The sequence below is a fragment of the Belonocnema kinseyi genome, chromosome 3 (assembly GCF_010883055.1).
Source record: "Belonocnema kinseyi isolate 2016_QV_RU_SX_M_011 chromosome 3, B_treatae_v1, whole genome shotgun sequence".
Classification (NCBI taxonomy): domain Eukaryota; kingdom Metazoa; phylum Arthropoda; class Insecta; order Hymenoptera; family Cynipidae; genus Belonocnema; species Belonocnema kinseyi.
This window is the reverse complement of record NC_046659.1, coordinates 12,670,715-12,690,304: the sequence shown is the minus strand read 5'-3', so window position 1 is coordinate 12,690,304 and position 19,590 is coordinate 12,670,715. Positions and strand designations below refer to the sequence as shown.

Genomic DNA, 19,590 nt, shown 5'->3' with positions numbered 1-19,590 from the left:
GAGGGAGCTCTTCTTAATATTTTGACACCAAAATCATGTCGATACACCTTACCGACTGCGAGTAAAGCCACCCACGCTTTAACTTGACAGACTGTATAACGTAAAATTCTCATTCTCGAAGAGTTCCAACACTTTTAAAAACTTTTCTAATAGTTCTTTCCATGATTTTGCGAAAAGTATTATATCTTCAAACTTTCAAAATAAGGCCTGATGGTTGAAATGAAAATCGAGGTCGCGTGAGCAGAATTAGAAAAATTATCGAATGTGGGGCCCGGTTTTAAAAACATGCATTTTTTAAATTGCGGCTGCGGTCACTGATTCACTAGTGTTAGTCATGCGGCACGCTTCTCACCGAGCGATGGCCTCCGTTGTTGTGGGCTTCAACTCCTTTAGCTAGAAAATTTCTTTTTTCATAATTAAAAATTTCGTATAATATTTTAAGTTATTTAATTAATTATTATTAAATTGATAATTTTTAATAATTATTAATTAATTAATTTTTTCTCGTGGTTTCCGGAAAACCTGAAACTACGGAAGCTCATTCTTTTCGTTGTAATTCTGGGTAAAACGTGGGTGTCTTTAAAGCGAAAAAATCATGGAAAGTGACGAAAATTCTTCTGATAAAAAAAGAGTATGTATTTCATAAATTATATGATAATATATGATATCAGTCATTGACATGTGGCTTTGATTAGTTTTGTCAACGTTCTTCCTAAATCATTAAAATCAAGAACTATTTGATATGATTTCATTTGTGTTCAAATTACGGGTGAAAAAGTTAATTTATGTTGTTCATTTAAATTTTCTATTTTTTAAATAGAAAAGCATTTTAACGTAAAGTTCGTAATATATTTCTAATTAATAAAATGGATCTTAAAACTAATTATTAACTGATTATTTAATCATTCATTAATATTAAACAGTAACCAGTAAACTACACTACAACTCATTGAAAAGAGAGAGAAATATGGTATAACTCTGACACCACCACAAATTGTTCTATATTTTAACTTAGATATAATTGAGTCTAAAAGATTCACGCATCACACCTTTAAAACTATAAAACATGTTATCTAGAAATCTGGTCGGTCGAATTGATTGGACGCTTAGTTTGAATATAAATAATTCACATTATGACATAAAAAAACAGACATTTTATTGCACATTCAAACTAAATAAACTAACGGTCTTTATAAAACTAATTAAAAATCGAGGTCAGACAAATGGTAAAAAATATTGCCCTGTAATCTATAGATAAGATTTTCATAGAGAAGTAAAACTATATGGACTAGAACTTTTGATAATTATAATTAGACGATGCTACTTCGATTATTTATATTATATTACTATCGATTTGATGATTTACTGCGGTGGCGATGAGATGATATGTTTTGTCACTAATTCGGGCGATTGGCGGTTATCCGCAAAATGCGAGTCGATCAAAATCAATGAGAACCATGACAATCTCATGATCGCATCGAAATCTTGTCAACGTCACCTATCAATGTTACTGGCTTAAATTTAATTTCTTAAAATGTCTTTTTTAAAGTAAGAAAGTGCTTAAAAGTTCTTTTAATTTTCTTTGAAACAAATATTATATACTTTATTTTTCAGGTTAAATATGCAAAATTACAAGACATTTGCCTTAATTATACAATATTACAAAAATCGGACGCAAACAAATAGGTTATTTAAATTCAAATTATCAATACAAACTTTTTAATATAAATATTATTAAATACGTTTCCAACATAAGAAATAATAAAAATTTGATTGTAGCTTCGGATTAGAATGACATTTCTGTTCACGAAATACGTGCTTGTGGAAAAATTATCTCATTATCTTTCGCACTTTGCCATTCCCAAGGGTACATCTACGGTTAATCTGGATATCAAAAACGTAAGGTCACGATGGACACCCGATGCACCTTCCTTTTATTATAATGAATCATCGAAAAAGCATTAAATCCATTTTTTAAACTTTGCTTCTCGTTCCTTCCACACATTCTAATCCTACTGAGTACTATGGCGGCAATATGTGTGGCCCTTGCTCCCTTTGCACTCTGCAACCCGATTTCAGAACTGAACTAACGTTATCTGTGTCGGGTAGTAAACTATTTATGGACCTCTCCCTGCCTCTTACCAGAGATGATAAATCACTCTCAGTGCCATATTGTGTCTTTAGATGTAGGTCGTTCCCGCATGAATTGGACAACTAGATAGTACATTCTCTGCAGTTATCAACGGGAATATCTTGGCTTAAAATGAAACCCTTCGTGTCTGATTCCATCTGGGTTATTTGAGTTAAGCAAACGTTAGCTGATACGCCATCGATTGATCATTCACATTTCGATGGAAGATGACATCCATCCTCTTGTCAATGAGCCGTTGAAGAAAGTTTTTCTCTAGTCTTTCTTGATCCGAGCCTTACCCAGTGTTTCAGCAGCCTCTTCCACTGCTTTATACAGAATCGCTCATTTGCTTAATTCTTTGTATTTCCTGACAATTTTAAGAAGAGGGTCTCGTACTCTTTCACAATCTCTAGAGTTAGAGAAGGTTGCTCTTTATATTTAGCATATACCGTAAGAACACCTGTGTAAAACATATGAGTGACCTTATGTTTTTGATTTCCAGATTAACCGTAGATGTACCCTTGGGAATTGCGAAGTGTGATAAATAATGCAATGATTTTTCCACAAGCACGTATTTCGTGAACAGAAATGTCATTCTAATCCGAAGCTACATTAAAATTTTTGCTATTGATTATCTTGGAAACGTATTTAATAATATTTACTTTAAAAAGTTCAAGACAAAAGTCGGTTGGTGTTGTAGAACAACCTGCCGTTATCTTTATAAAGGTTATTAATGACGAATTTTAGCGAAATGACGCGTAAATTAAGGCAAATGTCTCGTAGTTTTGCATATTTAACCTAAAGAATAAAGTTTATAATATTTGTTTTAAAGCAAATTAAAAGATCTTTCAACACTTTCTTACTAAATAAAAAGAAATTTTAAGAAATTAAATTTAGGTCAGTGACATTCATAGGTGACGTTGACAAGTTTGTGATATGTTTATCGTTCGTCAAAATTACGTCGTGACATTGATGAAAAAGCTTGTTTTCCGAATGTAGGTAAAGTGAAAATATAGAGAATATTTTTTTACTGTGACATATTTACTTTGCAATTAAAGAAAGATGAGCGATGACAAAAAAGCATCTGTGAACTTGAGTACTAATTGCTAGTGAAGCAGAAAACACACGTATTGATATAGCCCAAGGGAGTTTCCTTCAATTAGAATGGTTAGCTTCTCTCCTTCATAATATCAACGGCCATTCGGACAACCACAATCAATAATATCATGACCATCATTATTTATTGCTGTATAACCAGATCCCTTTTTCCATGAAGCACAGATTCAAGTTCCTCTGGAGCAGGTACCACCAAAAGCTTGATTGAAGCAACTTGAATTCACAGCAACGTTACACAAATGGACGGAAGCAATCACATTTGAAACTACCAAATCACACTTAAAAAGAGCCGCAAGGAATAGCTATCATCGATATCACAACCGATTGGAAAACTGTCGTAAGAGCCTTCAGAAGTACAGTTTTCATATCAAAGCGATGACCGTTAAATGAAAAGAAATGGAATGGATGATTCAACATAAAGGAAAAAATACCGCAAAATTTTTCTTTGACCTTCAAAACGTAAGGGTCACAATATATCTATACATATGCAAAAATACAAACACGCACACACACCCACATCTAGTTTAAAATACGGTTAAACCACTCCGGGGCCCAATGGAAGCAACTGTCATCTAAAAATCACATCGCTTCCCAGTTGAACAGCTCTCAATCATACCTATGGGCACGTCTCACGACCATGAGATAGATGGCCCCACAGGGGACGACAAAATCATGAAGACAAGCCGGCGAAATCCTCGTGAGTCTTGAGCGCACGGAGCGACTCTAGAGTGACAGCTTTCTGCATCCATGTCGCAAGTGTCTTGGCATATTTTTTCACGCAAGTATGACTTTAATGTTACGAACCAGTGATAGTTTTGTATCTACGAGAACACCAATCAAAAAGGCAATCACTTTAATGCACAGAATTCTTGAAAATAAAATCCAGAATCTAACAATCGAATTTGCACAACCATGATAAAATGATCTTATTGTAATATAAAAAAAATTGCCCTCAAAAAAATGTTGTAAAAAAATAAAAAAGAGGAAAGACAAGTGAAAAGATAATTAACCAAATCCTCGTACTTCTTTTTATATATTTCTTTCGTCTTTCTTATTTTTATTATTATTGAATCACAATGAAAGAAAATTTATAACTAATATTCCTAAACGGTTCGGTCCTTATAAAGCACCCTTATCAAGGCAAGACAAATTTTAGTAGGTAGGAACAGAAACGATGCTCCCCCCTCTCTTTGATACGTGAGAATCAAGTAAGGGTCAAAAGTCAAATCCCTTATAAACACACCATAAATGTCCGTCATGAGCACATCAGAAATAGAGAAAGTGAAATAAAATCAAGTGTCATAAAACCTCCCTGTTAAATATAATTAACCATATTCGTATAACTTTTGTTTAAATTATCCTAATCAGTTTTAAAATTAATAGATAACTCCTTGTGTTTTTTAATATAGACCATTCCATAAATTCGCTCTTTCTCTCATTACTTTCGTTATGTAAAATTTCAACGTTATCCCAGTCAAACTCATGGGTAACATCAACAAGTTCCTTGTCTTCTAGTCTGTCCCACGTAAGTCAGCTTATATATCTTGGTAGTGATCTGGTAGACAACACCACTTTTTTCAAACTTATCTAAATGATCTTTGAAAAAAGTAATAGTTGAATCCATTTTAAATAATATACGGAAAATAGTATGAATCTTAACCCTTCGTCACAAAGGTGGGCCGTTTACGACCAGGATCCTAGAGCTTTGTCAACTAAGTTTTTGATTACTACAATTTTGTTTTAAAAACGATGAGCAGAAACTAAATTTCAAATTTGACCTGAATATGTACCAATATGTACCTGAATATGTACCAATTGGTAATAATATTAACATCCTGATCTTTAATTATTTCTGTGTCAAATAACTGATTTTATTATTTTATCCTACTTCATCGGTTAATTGAAGTCTTGTATGAATACTGTTAAAAGCATTAATAACTATCTGCAACTTTACTAGAGGAACACATAATAAGGTATCATCAACATACAGAAACTAAAAAGGCGAAACAAAGTCTTAAGTTCTTGAAAGTAAAGACCTCTAAATATTCCATACCTATTTATATTTTCCCATCTATTTACAATTGCCTGTTCAACTACTTCAAGGGGTATACTCGGAAACATCGCAACAGCATCCAAAGCACAAAGGAATAGTAAGGAATGGTATCACCTCATGTGTTAATAAGGAAAGTTGGAACCACGAAGTCTAAGAATTCGTTAATGTGTGAGGGATCTTGCAAATTAGAAGAATGGGAAGGATTTGGAATTCGAGAATAATGGGTAAACTCCATGATAGGGGCAAACAGAGTTAAAATAACCAGGTTTTAACCAACCAACTTACAACGATGGAGACTACAGGCAGTCTCTTCTCTCCAAAGTTCGAACCGGGCAGCAAAGCCGAGAAAGGGCAAGCGATGGGGTTGAATCCAGGCGATGAAGCCAATATTCTGGAGAACAGCTGTCAGGGTTGAAGTCCTGGAGGATCGCGTGGCGTCCTGGTGGGTTGGTGTGCATCGCGTGACCAAATTAAAAACGAGAAGGTAAATGGCATAAAAATACGAAAAGTATCTAGAAAGTATAAGTACTACAATGGCATCATTATAATAATTTTTGATGTACGTGTGTAAGGGATAAAGAAAGTTAATATCAGTGAACAAAATATTGTAGGTTATTATGTTTAAAACTCAAGTTCAAAACTTCCAAAGCAGGTTGACATCATTGATATGGCAACCGCAAATGCGAATGTGCGTAGAACGTCCCCTGGGTATCCATCCTTAGCAAAAATTAACGAATTCTTAGACGTTCTTGTTTTCAGTTGTCACTTACAGGGACACTAATCTTTAGTATTCCTGCTTGATCTAACGAAGTCATTACATAGTGATCCGGAACCTTCTTTCGAATAATAAGTTTTGTGAATTTTCAGCTATTTTAAATATTGTATTTTGAAGTTGTGATAGAGACGTTGGGAATCAAATTAAAGTTTTGTTCTAAAAGTTTAGTGGGAGTATAATAGTTGAAATAACTATTCTCAAAGGATATACCTAAGACAATCTGATTTTTTCATACAGACAGTAATATGGCCTTTATCAGCATTCATACAAATTATATCAGGGTTGTTTTTAAGAAAACCTTTCGTTATCATGAAACCTTTAGAAATTCTACGATCAATACTACTGATGTGCAAACAATTTTTTTTTAAATCAATTTTTGGGACATAGAAGTAATTAAAGGTCAGGATGCTAATATTGTTACCAATTGGTGTAAGAAAAGTACATATTCACGTCGGATTTTGCATTTTTTTCTGCTCATCCTTTTCAAAACAAAATTGCAGTAAACAAAAACTTAGTTGACAAAGCGCTAGGTTTGTTCCATGTTTGATTTCACAACAAAAAATTTGACTATTGTTAGGAATATCCTTTTTCTTAATCATTACCTGCAATGTAATATTTTGGTTTCAGATAATCAGAAAGAATTAAAGGAACATAGTTATTTTAATACTTTTGTTCTTCATTGTTTAGTCATATTTCGAAAACACTTGAATTCATGTTGAAAAAGTTTAAAATTCATACTATTATGTTATGACGCTGTTATATATAAGATTTTTTTTGCCAGACATAGAAAGGAATTTGTTGGTGTTGACCATGAGTTTGATTAAGATAACGTTGAAATTTTACGTAGTGAAAGTAATCACAGAAAGAGAGAATTTATTGAAATGTATATTAAAAAAAAGGAGTTATCTATTAATTTAAAAAGTGATACACGTGGCGATATCAAGGTTTGTAAGCTTTTTTTTCCTCCATTTAACCGTTCCAAACGAGTAGAGTACAACCGAGATGGCAAGCATTTTATTTGTAGATCGCATGTTTAATATCGACAGACTTGCAGACAAAATTAGGCAAAGGAGTAGCTTCTATCTATTTTGGAGTGACTTCTTCACTAATATTGCATCTTAAATGCGGCTTTGAGGCATGGACGGGTTTATATATATCTCTCCATTGTCAAGATATCTCATAACACTAAATCCATAAGCGCAAGGTCATCAGAAACTCCGGAAATTTTTCCTTCCTTCAGATTAATCTAGACACACTTGTCAATTGCAAAGTCCATATATTTTCTGGTCATTCATATAATAAACATGAGTGACCTAATGCTCACCATGGTTAGTGTCGCCAGAAAGATATCCAAGAGAATTGCGAAGTGCAAAAGATAGAGGTAGAGGTCTGATGCAAAAGAGCAGAGGGCTCATGGTATCGCCCTGAAAGACGCCCCTCTGAAAGGTCACATCGTTCGCAGTCATACGCTAATTTCTAGATGAAATGGTAAATATAATTTCCCAAAGAGGCACCAATCTCTCTATGCACTTTGTTTTGTGTGGTTGAACCTTCAAGCTATCTAACAGACGAATGATAAGTCTATGAGAGGTTGAATCAAACGCTTTCCGTGAAATAATCCAGGGCATTGACAGGGCGCGCTGATGGTCTTCTACGTTTCTGCACACGCAGCTGTCAATTAGCAGGTTTTTTCGGAGGCCTGAAGCACCTTTTTTCGAGTCACGGTGTCCATACTTGCTTATCCACATAGGATCAATTCTTTTAACAATTTTGTCGTTTAGAACAGTGTAAATATCTTATACGGCTCGTCCAAACCAGTTAATGGCCTGTAATTCCCTGGATTCGACAAGTCGCCTTTTTGGATAGGAGTATAGTGCGTCCTAACACCAGCCACTTTGGAATAGGCGTTTCCAACTTGAAATATGAAGTGCATATGCGAGCTAGAGTTGGGTATGTAGAAGTTAATTTCTTCCATCAGAAGTTTCTGATACCATATGGTGCTGCAGCGGAAATGTTCTTCGCTCACCTAAAAGTTTTCATAATTTAGTCTACCTCTCTCAAAAAATTCTCTACATCGTTGGGCTTGTGTGATTTTTTGAGAGAAACAGGTAGATCGCTGTAGAGGGGCAATAGGTCAGCAAGAAACTGTGGATTCTCCCTGACCCATCTCTCCCTCTTCTCCATTCTTAACGTTAACGTTAACGGTTGATGTAAGCGTCTTTTGGTTTTTTGATGGATCGTCGGTTTTAGTCCTTCGATTTTAATCAATTAAAGCAGTCCTTGACCATTGCATACTTGAGGCCTGACATCTTTCTCCAAAACTTCAAGCTTGAACTTTCAGGAACTTAAAAGGGACTTGCAACCACTGTGCACAAAATATTCGGTTAAAGTAATCGTCATTGTGATCGGTGCTTTCGGAGCTCCGAAAATACAAATGGTTCTATCAATCCCCCAAAATATGAGACAGGAATACATCCCTCAGCAATAAGCATGCTTAAAAACACAGAATTGCAAATTACGAAGATGTGGTACTTCGTTTCTGTGCGGCATTTCAATTATTTCTACCAGAAGCTAAGGGATAAGAAAGTTCCTGGGATTGCCTCTGTCACACCCTTGCCATTACTCTATCGCCGTTTGCTCGATTGCTCCACAATTCGACTGATACTTATTCCGCGCAGATTTCGTGCCACCCTCTGTTCCCGCAAATCGCTTTCTAAGCGTTTAACAAAACATTTTATAAACACAGATTTTAATGCATTGTTTATGGAAATTTTCCAGGTTTATTTTTAGATTTAATTAGACTGAAAAAAATAATAAACCGCATTTTGTACATTTTCAGGAAAAGTCAGGAATCATCAGAGGAAAAGTTAGGACTTATGACCATTTTTGACCACTTTTGTATGGTTTTTCGAGAGAAATCGTCAGGAAAAGTCAGAACTCATGATAGTATGTTAATAAATCGTCAGGGCTTGGGTTTAAAGGATAATCCTTTTATTAGAGTACCAAGAATGGAATTCCATAAAACCGAACCCCTTTTCACCTCCTCGAGCTCCATCGTAGATAAGGTAATAAATAAGGAGGGGGAGATTCTAAGAGACAGGATCAAGGACAGAGGCTAAGCGGTGGCAAATGGTGTGATAACAAGGGACGAAGAGGGAGAATATACATATGTAATTAGGGCTCTGGATAACGGGGAAAAGCAGCGGATGGCAAGATGGGGAAGAAGTATCGTTGTTGGAGAGGGTAAGCTGGACGAGCGAGGCAATAGAGACGTAAAACTGTAAAAAGATAAAAAGAAAAGTGAAAAGGAAGTACATGAAGTAGAAAGAAGTTACTGTGAAAAGAGAGGAGTACGTAGAAATAAGGAATGCCTTTAGGTCGATGTGTCAGAAGAAAAATCAGAAAAAGGAGAAAGATCTGGAAAAGGAATTCAGAAGTATTAAGACAGAGGGGGATGTGTGGAAGATAATAAATAGATTTAGGAAGCGTAGCTTGGGGATTAGCGAGCAGATAAAGAGTGAGGAGTTAAAGGACTTTTTTAAAGAATCTTTTTAGGTCTCAGATGCATGAAAGAGAGAGAGAGAGACATCAAGCGAGTAGAAGTACGAGGATGGAAAAGGTGGAGGGGTTGAATTACGAGGAGATAGAGACACAGGTAGGGAAGTTCATGAGGTCAAAAGCAGTAGGGATGGACGGGATAGAGAACGAAGCATAGCTGTTTAGTAAACAAGAAGTTAGGGAGACGCTGTAGGAGGTAGTGAAAAAAGTATAGAAGAGAGAGATTTCCAGGAGGATAGAGAGAGGCTTTAATAGTGCCCCTGTATAATAAAGGAGATAGAGATGGCCAGAAAGACTACAGAGGGATTACGCTCATAAAAACGGCGTATAAAGAATACGCGATGGTGTTGGTGGAGAGACTGCGGAAGGATGTCGAGGGAAAAGGAATATTGCCGGAAACGCAGGCCGGCTTTAGGGCTATCGACAATATCTACGTTTTGCAGCACGTGGTGGATATAGAATTAGCGAAGAAGGGGGCAGAAGTGTATGCATTTTATGTGGATCTTCAAGGCGCGTTTCTTTTAGTGGATAGGGGGAGATTGTGGAAAGCGATGAAAAAGGAAGGGAGTGGAGAGAGGCCTGATCGAGACGGTAAGGAAGGTATATGAAGAGAAAAAAATAGAGTGAGAGGAGGAGAGGGATTTTCGGAGATTTTCTGGATCGACACCGGGTCGAGGCAGGATGTCCACTTAGCCCAACGCTTTACCCGATTTTAACAGGGGCTATGGAAAGTAAGATACCGGTCAGAGTGGTAGGAGGGGTTAGGATTTGGTCACTCACGTATGCAGATGACATAATCCTATAATCCTATGTATAAAAGTTTGTCACAATGAGAACCGCATCATTTCTCCGGGAGCGGGTGCTAATTTGAAAAAGTACACCCGGTCCCAGCGAAATCGCGGTAAAATTTCAGCCATAACCACGTCTAACGAACATGAGATAGATGGTTACAGTCTGTGACGGAATCAATACGATGATCCGGGACAAGTCTCGTGCACCCTGAGTACACGGAGCGACCCAAGGACGATCGTACAAAGGTTTGGTTCAAAACTCTAGCACACAATTGCATGGCTTGCGGCGGCCATTGAATAATACACAATTTTGGTGAAGAGAAGAAGCTTTTTAACACCAAAAAGTAGAATCTCAAATGCCGAGATTTTTTTATGTCGAAAATTTTGATTTTCACATGCTAACAAATATAATTATTTAAACAGCATTTTACGTCATATAAATGGCTTTACGTTTGCAATTTGAAAATGCAGAAGAATGAAATTTACATTCATGAGAAACACCATTACAGGGGTTCCTAACGCTGCTGGATTCGAATCTGTACTCAGAATTTTTAAATTGCAAACGTGAAGCCATTTACATGGCTAAAAAAATATTTAAATAAGAATTTTTGCTACTATGTGAAAATCGAAATTTTCGACTCAAAGAAAATTCTCGGCATCTGAGATTGTACTTTTTGGTGTTTAACAACTTTTCCTCTTCATCAAAATTGTGTATCTCTTAAGGCCGCTGTAATCCATGCAATTGTGTACTAGAGTTTTAAACCACACATTTGTGGATCGCCTTCTGCATTTTTCCCTCATGTGTTTTAGCATATTGTTGACACGCAGGAATGCTTTGCATGCTATTGACCAGTGAAAGCTTGGCACCTTCAAGAGCGCCAATGACAAGAACGATTATTTTAACGTAATATTCCCGGTACAATCATCGAAACTCCATTATAAGGTCTCAATTATACCTCTCTTTCTTTTCATTCTTCATGGCTATGATTTTTTTTCAGCTGGTGCCGAAAATTCGATAATAAACATGGTTTGCATCTCATAGTCAAGGAGATCTATGTCAGGCCTCGATCGCGCAAGAGAAACAATTGTCGAAAATATAAAGTTCCAGTATATGCGGCACTTTTTATTCTCGACAATTGACTCTATTTCCATCGGAGCATTTAGGTATAGGATGTCCCAGCATTTAAGGTACATATTTATATTTTCTGGTTCCTTGTGAGAAACTGAAAAGGATAGGATTAATATGAAAATTTAACTTAATTCATAATTACCGTGTAATTAGTAACTAAACATTAACCAAACAATAATACGCATTAGATAGCCAACAGTCCATGTGCCATCGCTGAAAGTGTGTGAGAATACAAGTTCAGATCTTATAATTTTCCTTCCGTTTTTTTGTAGGAGGTTTTTACAAATTGGTTGCAACTTAACATCAAACGAGATTCGAAAATTAACAAGCATCGTTTTCGTAGCAACCAAATTAGAAAACATTACTCGACGAGTTAAATACCTCACTTAAAATGGATGCGTTGTTTGAATTCTGTAGAATCCACCTCAATTATCAGCATTCCACAGAATTCTCCCGAGTTCTACAGAAATTACTTTAAAATTTTTGAATTATACCCTTTGAATTCTGCGAAATTCTGTTGTAATATAAGTCTGAAGTTCGCAACGTTTACAAAAAACAAAAAAATGAAGTCTTGGAAAAGAAAAAATGGTCTTCCTGAATGTTTCAGTATTCTGTGCCAAAAATACAAGAAAAAAGTTTCATCCCTTTAGTGAATGTGGAACCAACCCTAAATTAACCCCCGTAGTTAAGAAAACATATTAAGGAAAAAAAATTTTCCTTTTCCAATATTTCGTTTTTAATTTTTTTCATTTTTTGTAAAGGTTGCGAACTTCAGACTCGTGTTTTAATCGTCTTTCTCGAAAGTTTTTAAAGTAGTTTTTCGACTGGAGATTCCAATTAAGAGAGAATGGTTTTAACAAGAGTCTCTGTAAATCGTTAAAAACAATTACTTTGATAGACATTTTCACTCGTTTTTCTCCAACACTTTTTAAGTGTGTTTTATTTTGGAAAATAGTGAATTACATTTAGTAGATATTTTCAATCGTATTTCTTTCAAGTTATCTCAGTATTTTTTGGCCATTTCGGAAAATAATTAATTTGCTTTAACCAATACGCATGTTCATTTTCATGGGGAGGGCTTACAAAATTAAATAAATTCTTAAGTATTTAAAATTAACAACCTTCGCTTTTATTTCGGAAAAGGTTGAGTTAAATTTGTTAGATATTTTCAATTGTCCTTTACCTACGGTTTCTCAATATTTTTTGGAGGTTAGTTTCCAAATAAGCGTGTTTCTTTTTTATGGGAGGCACTTACAAACATGAAAGAAATCACTGAGTATTTAAAATTAACATTCTTGTTTTTTATTTAGGAAAATAGTTAATTAACTTTAATATACATTTTCAATCATATTTTTTTCAAATTCTTTTAGTATCTATTCAACAGGAGAATACAAACAAACGTGTTCTTGTTTAACGGGGAGCTTTTAGGTGCTCTTGAAAAATTTCTAAGTAATCAGGAGGTAAAACACTTCTTTTTATATCCAGAAATAATGAATTACCTTCGAATAATTCTCTTTTGGAGAAAATAAGGACCTAACTTCGACAGACATTTTCATAACGTCTATCGTCCTTGATGTTTCAAACTTGGCTCGAATTGGCATCCTCCAATCATCAAACAGGCTTTGGCGCGTCGGGTCAGATCCTGCGTTGCCGACTGAATCATTTCCGGCGTGAAAGACGCACATCCTTGAAGGAGCCTTTGGCGCGCAACTTCTTCAGCCTCGATTTCGTCACGTGGTAGTGGTTTAGCGTAGACGTACGTCTTTGGAGGATCCCACAAGAGAAAGTCTAGTGGAGTGATATCTGTTGATCTGAAAATAATTTTATACTAGAGACTTTAAAGTGTTTATAGCTCTCTTACGACTAAACCTAGTTCCTAATTCTCACATTAAATTTTCTACTGTTTCTAATCCTAAACTAAGTGTTTTTCAGAAATATTTCATAAAGCATAATGAATTTAATTTTTAAGTTTCACGAAATTTACAACAGTTCGCGTGTTAAACTTTTTTCCGCATTTTAATTTCAAGTTTACTTTTGTGGCCACTGAATGTAATCAGCTGCACTTTGGTTCAGAGCTTTGTATCCAATCCAATGATTCCCAAATCGCTGGTTGATGATCTCTACAGCAGTTTTCGCATGGTGTGCAGGGCAACCATCATCTTGAAAAATTAAATTTTGAATCACCTTTAGAGGAACATCATCAAGCATAGCAGGAAGAGTGTTCTGTAAGAATTCTAGGTGCATTGCGCCCTAAAAGGAAATAGAGGCAAAGGGTAAAAAATAAAAAAATTTAATTTAATTTAAAAAAGACAGATTTTATAATAGTTTATCCTTTTTCATCTTAACACTTACATTGAATGTTCCTTCCAAAATGTGTGGATCCATTAATCTGTCTTCGAGTTCTTAGGGCTCCAATAATGTTCATTGTGAACGTTGAAAATTCCTTCGAGATCTGCGAGTGAGTAAAGAATTGAGAGAACTACCGAGAGCAGAGACAGAATCGATGAATCGAGCACCCATCCAAAGAAAGGACGTCGATGTAGGAAATAAAGATACGTCGCCAGAAGAAATTGACGAATTAATTGACTTTAAACGAACACCAATCCTGTTTTTCAACTTATTTAGAAGAGCTAGGCTGTACAGATCTTTTAAAAAGTGACATTTTTGAAAAGTTAGGAAGCCAACCGACCACACAATTTAAGCTATATTAATAGCGACCTTGCGGAAAATATCTTATAAAAATACAGGTCAGTAAAGATTGTGATTGATACGGACTTACCTTATGCAAGTCCGGCCTTTGTAATAAATCATAAAAACAAAGATCTGCGATTAGTCGCGGACCACCAAAAGCTTAACAGTCAGACCGAAAAACTTCATTTTCCTTTACCGAACATTGACGAGCATCTAGAAGGGTTAGGCGATAGCGAAATATTAACCGTGTTAGATTTGGTTGAAGGGTACCTTTTAATACCCGTCATAGAAGAGGCTCAGAGAAAAACAGCCTTCAAAACACAAAAACAAACGGGTCAGTTTACGAGAATGTGTTTCGGGCTTGAAAATGCTTTACTTTATTTTACGAAGATAATACAAAAAATTTTAGGTCCATTGAGTGATATTCTCAAATTATATCTAGATGATTTTTTAATTGCAGCGAAAACCTGGCCAGAAATAAAAGAAAAGTTTGAACTTGTTTTTAACGCCCTAAAGACAGCAAGATTGACTCTCAAACTATCGAAATGTAAATTTCTCAAAATTAAAGTAACGTAAGAAGGTTACAATCCATCAAAAAAGGGGGTCGAACCAAGCGAATCTGAAGTTGATAGCATTAGAAACTTTCCACAACCGCAAAATGTACACGACGTTTTAAAATTTTTAGGGTTAAGAGGTATCTGTAGGAGATTTATTGTCAAGTTTTCTGAAATCGCAGAACATCTGCATCGGTTGTTTTAAAGAACTGATTTAGAAAATATGAAGCGAACCGATTTTTAAATTATTTAACGCAAAAGCAGAAACAGAGCTCCATACCGACGCCATCTCTAAGGGACTCGTGGGAATGCTTTTCCAGAAAGGATCCGATGAAAAACTTCACCTCTTGTATGCGCTAAGCCGACTCACAAACGACAGTGAGAAAAACTACCATTCTAGTAAGCTGGAATTGCTTGCGATTGACCAAGGAGCAAAATGGCACACAGTGACGCTTTAAGTAGGGTTCCAGTAAATCCTGTGAAATTGATGGAAGAAATCGAAAATCGAGCATGCGTGCTTAGTATTGTTAAAGCCGACGGCGAAATAATTCTATTTCAGTATGTAGACAAGAATTTGCAACGAAAGCGACTAATTCTGGAAATCTCCGAAAACGAAAAGCATGAACAAGAAAAAATGGAAATTTCTAGCCTTGAAATAATCAACGGTATATTGTATAAATGCAAAAACTCAAAAAGACTACGTTGTACTCGATCGGCTATGTAAAAGTGTCACAATTCGTTTTCACGATCTTAGAAGTCATCCCGGATTAGAACGTACTGTCGCAATAATGAGGGAATTTCATTTATTTCTGAAGATAAGAAGGTAAGTGAAGCAGCACATTTACGCGTGTTTTCACTGTTTAATGAAAAAAGCCAAAATGGGTCGCCAAGTGGGCGAACTACATCCGATTCCTCCAGGACATCGACCCTTCTGAATTACACACGTCGATCACGAAGAACCACTGCCGATGACCCGACGAAAATATCGGTACGTTTTAGTTATCACGGATAATCTCATAAACTTCCCAATTTAAAAACCATTCAAGGACACCAAAGCTTCAACAACATTTGCAGCCTTACAAAAGATGATCGTAGATTTTGGAGCACCATCCAGGTTAATCTCAGACAGAGGCACGTATTACCAGAAATACTACAGGATGAAGCTCGAAAAAAAATTAAAGAAGCCCAAGCCAGCTATACAGCTTACTATGACAAAAGTCGTCAAAAGAATGTCATCTTCAATGTCGGAGACATAGTTTACATGAAAAATGGACTATCTACATCAGGAGAATTGTCAAAGTTCATGGCAAAATTCAAAGGAGCTCTGGTTATCACGAGAACGCTACCCGCGGACAACAACGGCATTACTAGCCTACGCAAGGATGGCATAGGCAGGAGTTACGCTTCAACTGCTCATGCCTACCAATTAAAAATCTGGAGAGCAAGCGATTCAGACGATCTAATCATATTTGATAAGGACTCAGACAAGCCAGAAGATAAAGATCCAGCAGAAGATAAAAAAGAGTTGCAAAATAACGATGTACATGAATCTTAAGAAGAATCAGATACCAAAATTAATAGCGGAATCAAATCGCGACCAAGAAACACGATTAAAAAACCAAATCGCTTTGGTTACGATAATAATTCATTTTGAAGATTAGATTGGTAGAGAAAGCTTATATTTTTTCATTATACTTTCCATGTACAGTTTCAGATCAGCAAATGTTAATAGAATCATTGTCTCGAGGTCGAGCCAGACTTAAAGGATGGCCGAATGTTAGGGACATTGCTTAATTTCATTAGCTAGGGATTTTTATTATTCGTCAGGACTAATGCTCATCTGGTAAGTGCGTATCAGCGAGCCGATCCGATAACATCTTTTGTACCAACTGACTTAACAAACTGTTATTAATTCTTGAACATTCGTTCGTTGTTCGTTTAAACCATCCCGACACATTTACTACTAACATATTTGACAAAATTTGCATTTCTCTCAAACTGGGACTTTGTTTAAAAAGGAAGAGAAGGTTGCTTTCCTCAGGCTAACTTCCCATTGCAAGAATGTTAGGGCTGGTCTGGCAGTTTCAAAAAGAATTTTGTTCAAATCTCGATAATTTTAGGACACACAGCATGATTAGTAAAAAAATTTATAATTAGCAATAGCAAATAAAATATCGTAATAATCTGCGAGATTATTCTTCTCAACATAGAAAACATTGATATAGACAATTATAACATTTTCTATTAATGTAAAATGATTTTGAAGAAATAAGAAATCATTTTTAAAGTGAGTTAAGAAGATAGGTAAAATTTGCCAAGTGTACACTTAAGATTTTATTGTCTTCAATCTTATATAAAGGCAACTAGATTTCAGTACTATTAAATCTCTCTTAAAATCCTGCAAACTGGTTATACCTTATGTAACGGTTTGCAAAGGTACAGGGGCAGATATTTTCGAGTTTTCACCTTGACTGATAATGTTGAATAATACATCATTCTTGCTACAATTGACCTATTTGACTTTTTTATGAGTGGTTTAGGAAAGAATTTTAATCAGGAAAATCGTGGTCCATTGTTTCACGAAACAGGACAATGGCATCTCCAGGCACACCTTTTAGAAAAGGGCGGAAACTAATTCCCATACCCAATAAATTAGAAAAAGAGGCTTAAGATGATCTCAAGGTACCGCGGCCTGCCTGCTCCCTCGGCGATCTTTTTCTTTTGTTCAGCACTGGGCTCGGTCTCGAAGCTAGGTGGCTCTCAACCGACGACTTCTGCATTAATTTAAGTGGACATTGAAATGGAATATAGTTTATGAACTCTTGCGCGCTACCATCGAGGTCTAGTTGAGGGCGCGCACAGTGGGAGGAAATGCACTTTCTTCTTTCAAAAATGTCCAGAGCCTTCAATTTTGGTCCGATTTTGAATTTTTTGTTTTAAATTAAAGTTCAGTAAAATCTAAAGAGCTCGACGCTCCAAACTTTTATCTCCACTGTTTGTTTAATAATAATTTTGTCATTCAAAGTATGGAAAAACTGAAATTTTGTACATTGCAATTTTTTACGCTTTATTAACTGATTAGATAAACTTTATATTGTCTTAAGGGCATGTGATTACCGACCTTACTTTATCAGTTCACTGAATGTTTTTTTGAACTTAAGAACTTTTTTTGTGAATAAAATATCGAGCTGAAACTTTGGAAAATGTATTAGAGTACAATAAAGTACGTTTAGGTATTGCATTTTGGTTGTACACGAAAATACGAACCCTCTAGAGCCTCGTCTAGTGGCCGCCAGGGTTCGTATTTTCGTGTACAACGTTACCGTTGATGCCGATGGAATTGATAGTTGAAAATTTTTTTTTGCATCTTTTATTATTAAGCTTTATACTTAAACGTAGTTCTCTTTCGGCGCTTGGATTTTGTCAAAGTTTAAGAGCGATATTTTATGTATAAAAAATGTTCGAACGTTAAAAAAATGTCGAGGTTCAGAAAAAAGATAAAACAATTTTCAGTGAAGTTCCTACCAAAATGCAGTACCTAAACGTACTTTATTGCACTCTAATACATTTTCAAAAGTTTCAGCTCGATATTTTATTTACAAAAAAAGTTCTTAGGTTCAAAAAAATATTCAGTGAACTGATAAAGTGAGGTCGGTAATATAGGTACTTGGCTGTGTCACATGCCCTTAAATGAATGTTTAGGGACTGATAGAATACAAAATAATTTGATCATTATTTCATTTATTTGTTATAAACAAATTTTATGAACAAAATAGCAAGTGGTTCCCACGAACTCCATTTCAATTCGCATTAGTAAAAGTTTTTCCTATAACGTTTAAAATTGAAAAATTGCCACATTATTCTGTGCTCAGGTTGAATGCTAAATTGAGGTGTTAATGAGACATTTCTATCCCCACTTATTCTCATTACTGGTTAGTGTTGCGGAAAATTCCTTAATACTGGACAGTCTCGACAAAAATTTATTAAAATTTTTGGTTTAAAAAATTGATTTTTACTTAAAACAGAAGTAATTTTGAACCAAATAAATGAATTTTCAACAACAACAAAATAATTTTTCTATCAAAAAAGACAAATTATAAAAAACTACAAACTATAAAAAAAGTATGCAATTGGTTAAAAACTTCCGTAAATCATAAAAAAAAAGAAACCCGCGCGTTTTGTTGATAATTAGACTCCATACATATTTAATTTTGTATAAACATATTTAGTATAAATAGTATAAAAATTATTTTCAGTAATGTACGTTACTTTTTTCTTTAAGTAACGTACGTTACTGTGCATTGAAGTTGCCCAAACATTTTAACACGGCAACGCGTCTTCGACTCGACCTCTATGTAACAAAATGAAGAAGACACCGGTTTAGATCCACAGCGCTTCGAAATCCAGGCCAGCTCTGAACAACAGAAAAAGGTCGCCGAGGGAGCAGGCAGGTCGCGGTACATTGAGATCGTCTTAAGCCAAAAAAGAATGACAGCTGCATCGCTACGAAGCGTGCTGCTATGCCTAGGTGATTTTAGTAATTGATAACAAGAATTGTTCTGTCTTCTCGCAACGAAAATTTTATTTTTATTTCACCTTTTTGATATTTGGTAAATGATTTACGTATCTCTTAAATTTTGTTTAAAAGCTGCCCTTTTGGAGTGATTTCCTTGCTTCTCGCGTTTTGAGGTGAATTTCAGTGATTTCCCTTGTCTGTCACATTTACGGTTACTTTAAAAAAATGGAAGTCTCTACGTGTACTGAACTTCCGGTACAAATATGGGCTGTTATA

At 35.5% G+C, this 19,590-nt stretch overlaps 2 protein-coding genes across 5 annotated transcripts in view; one reads left to right on the top strand and one right to left on the bottom strand.

Annotated features, from left to right (window-relative positions):
- Positions 1 to 19,590, top strand: part of LOC117170366 (glycerol kinase-like) — a 331,719-nt gene that overhangs the window by 301,929 nt on the left and 10,200 nt on the right. The window lies entirely within an intron of this gene.
- LOC117170369 (testis-specific serine/threonine-protein kinase 4-like) overlaps positions 12,978 to 19,590 on the bottom strand; it is a 75,425-nt gene continuing 68,812 nt past the window's right edge. The window contains exon 4 of the mRNA XM_033357124.1: positions 12,978 to 13,364. Coding sequence (XP_033213015.1) covers positions 13,115 to 13,364 — 250 coding nt within the window. The 3' untranslated portion in view covers positions 12,978 to 13,114. The remainder of the gene's footprint in view (positions 13,365 to 19,590) is intronic.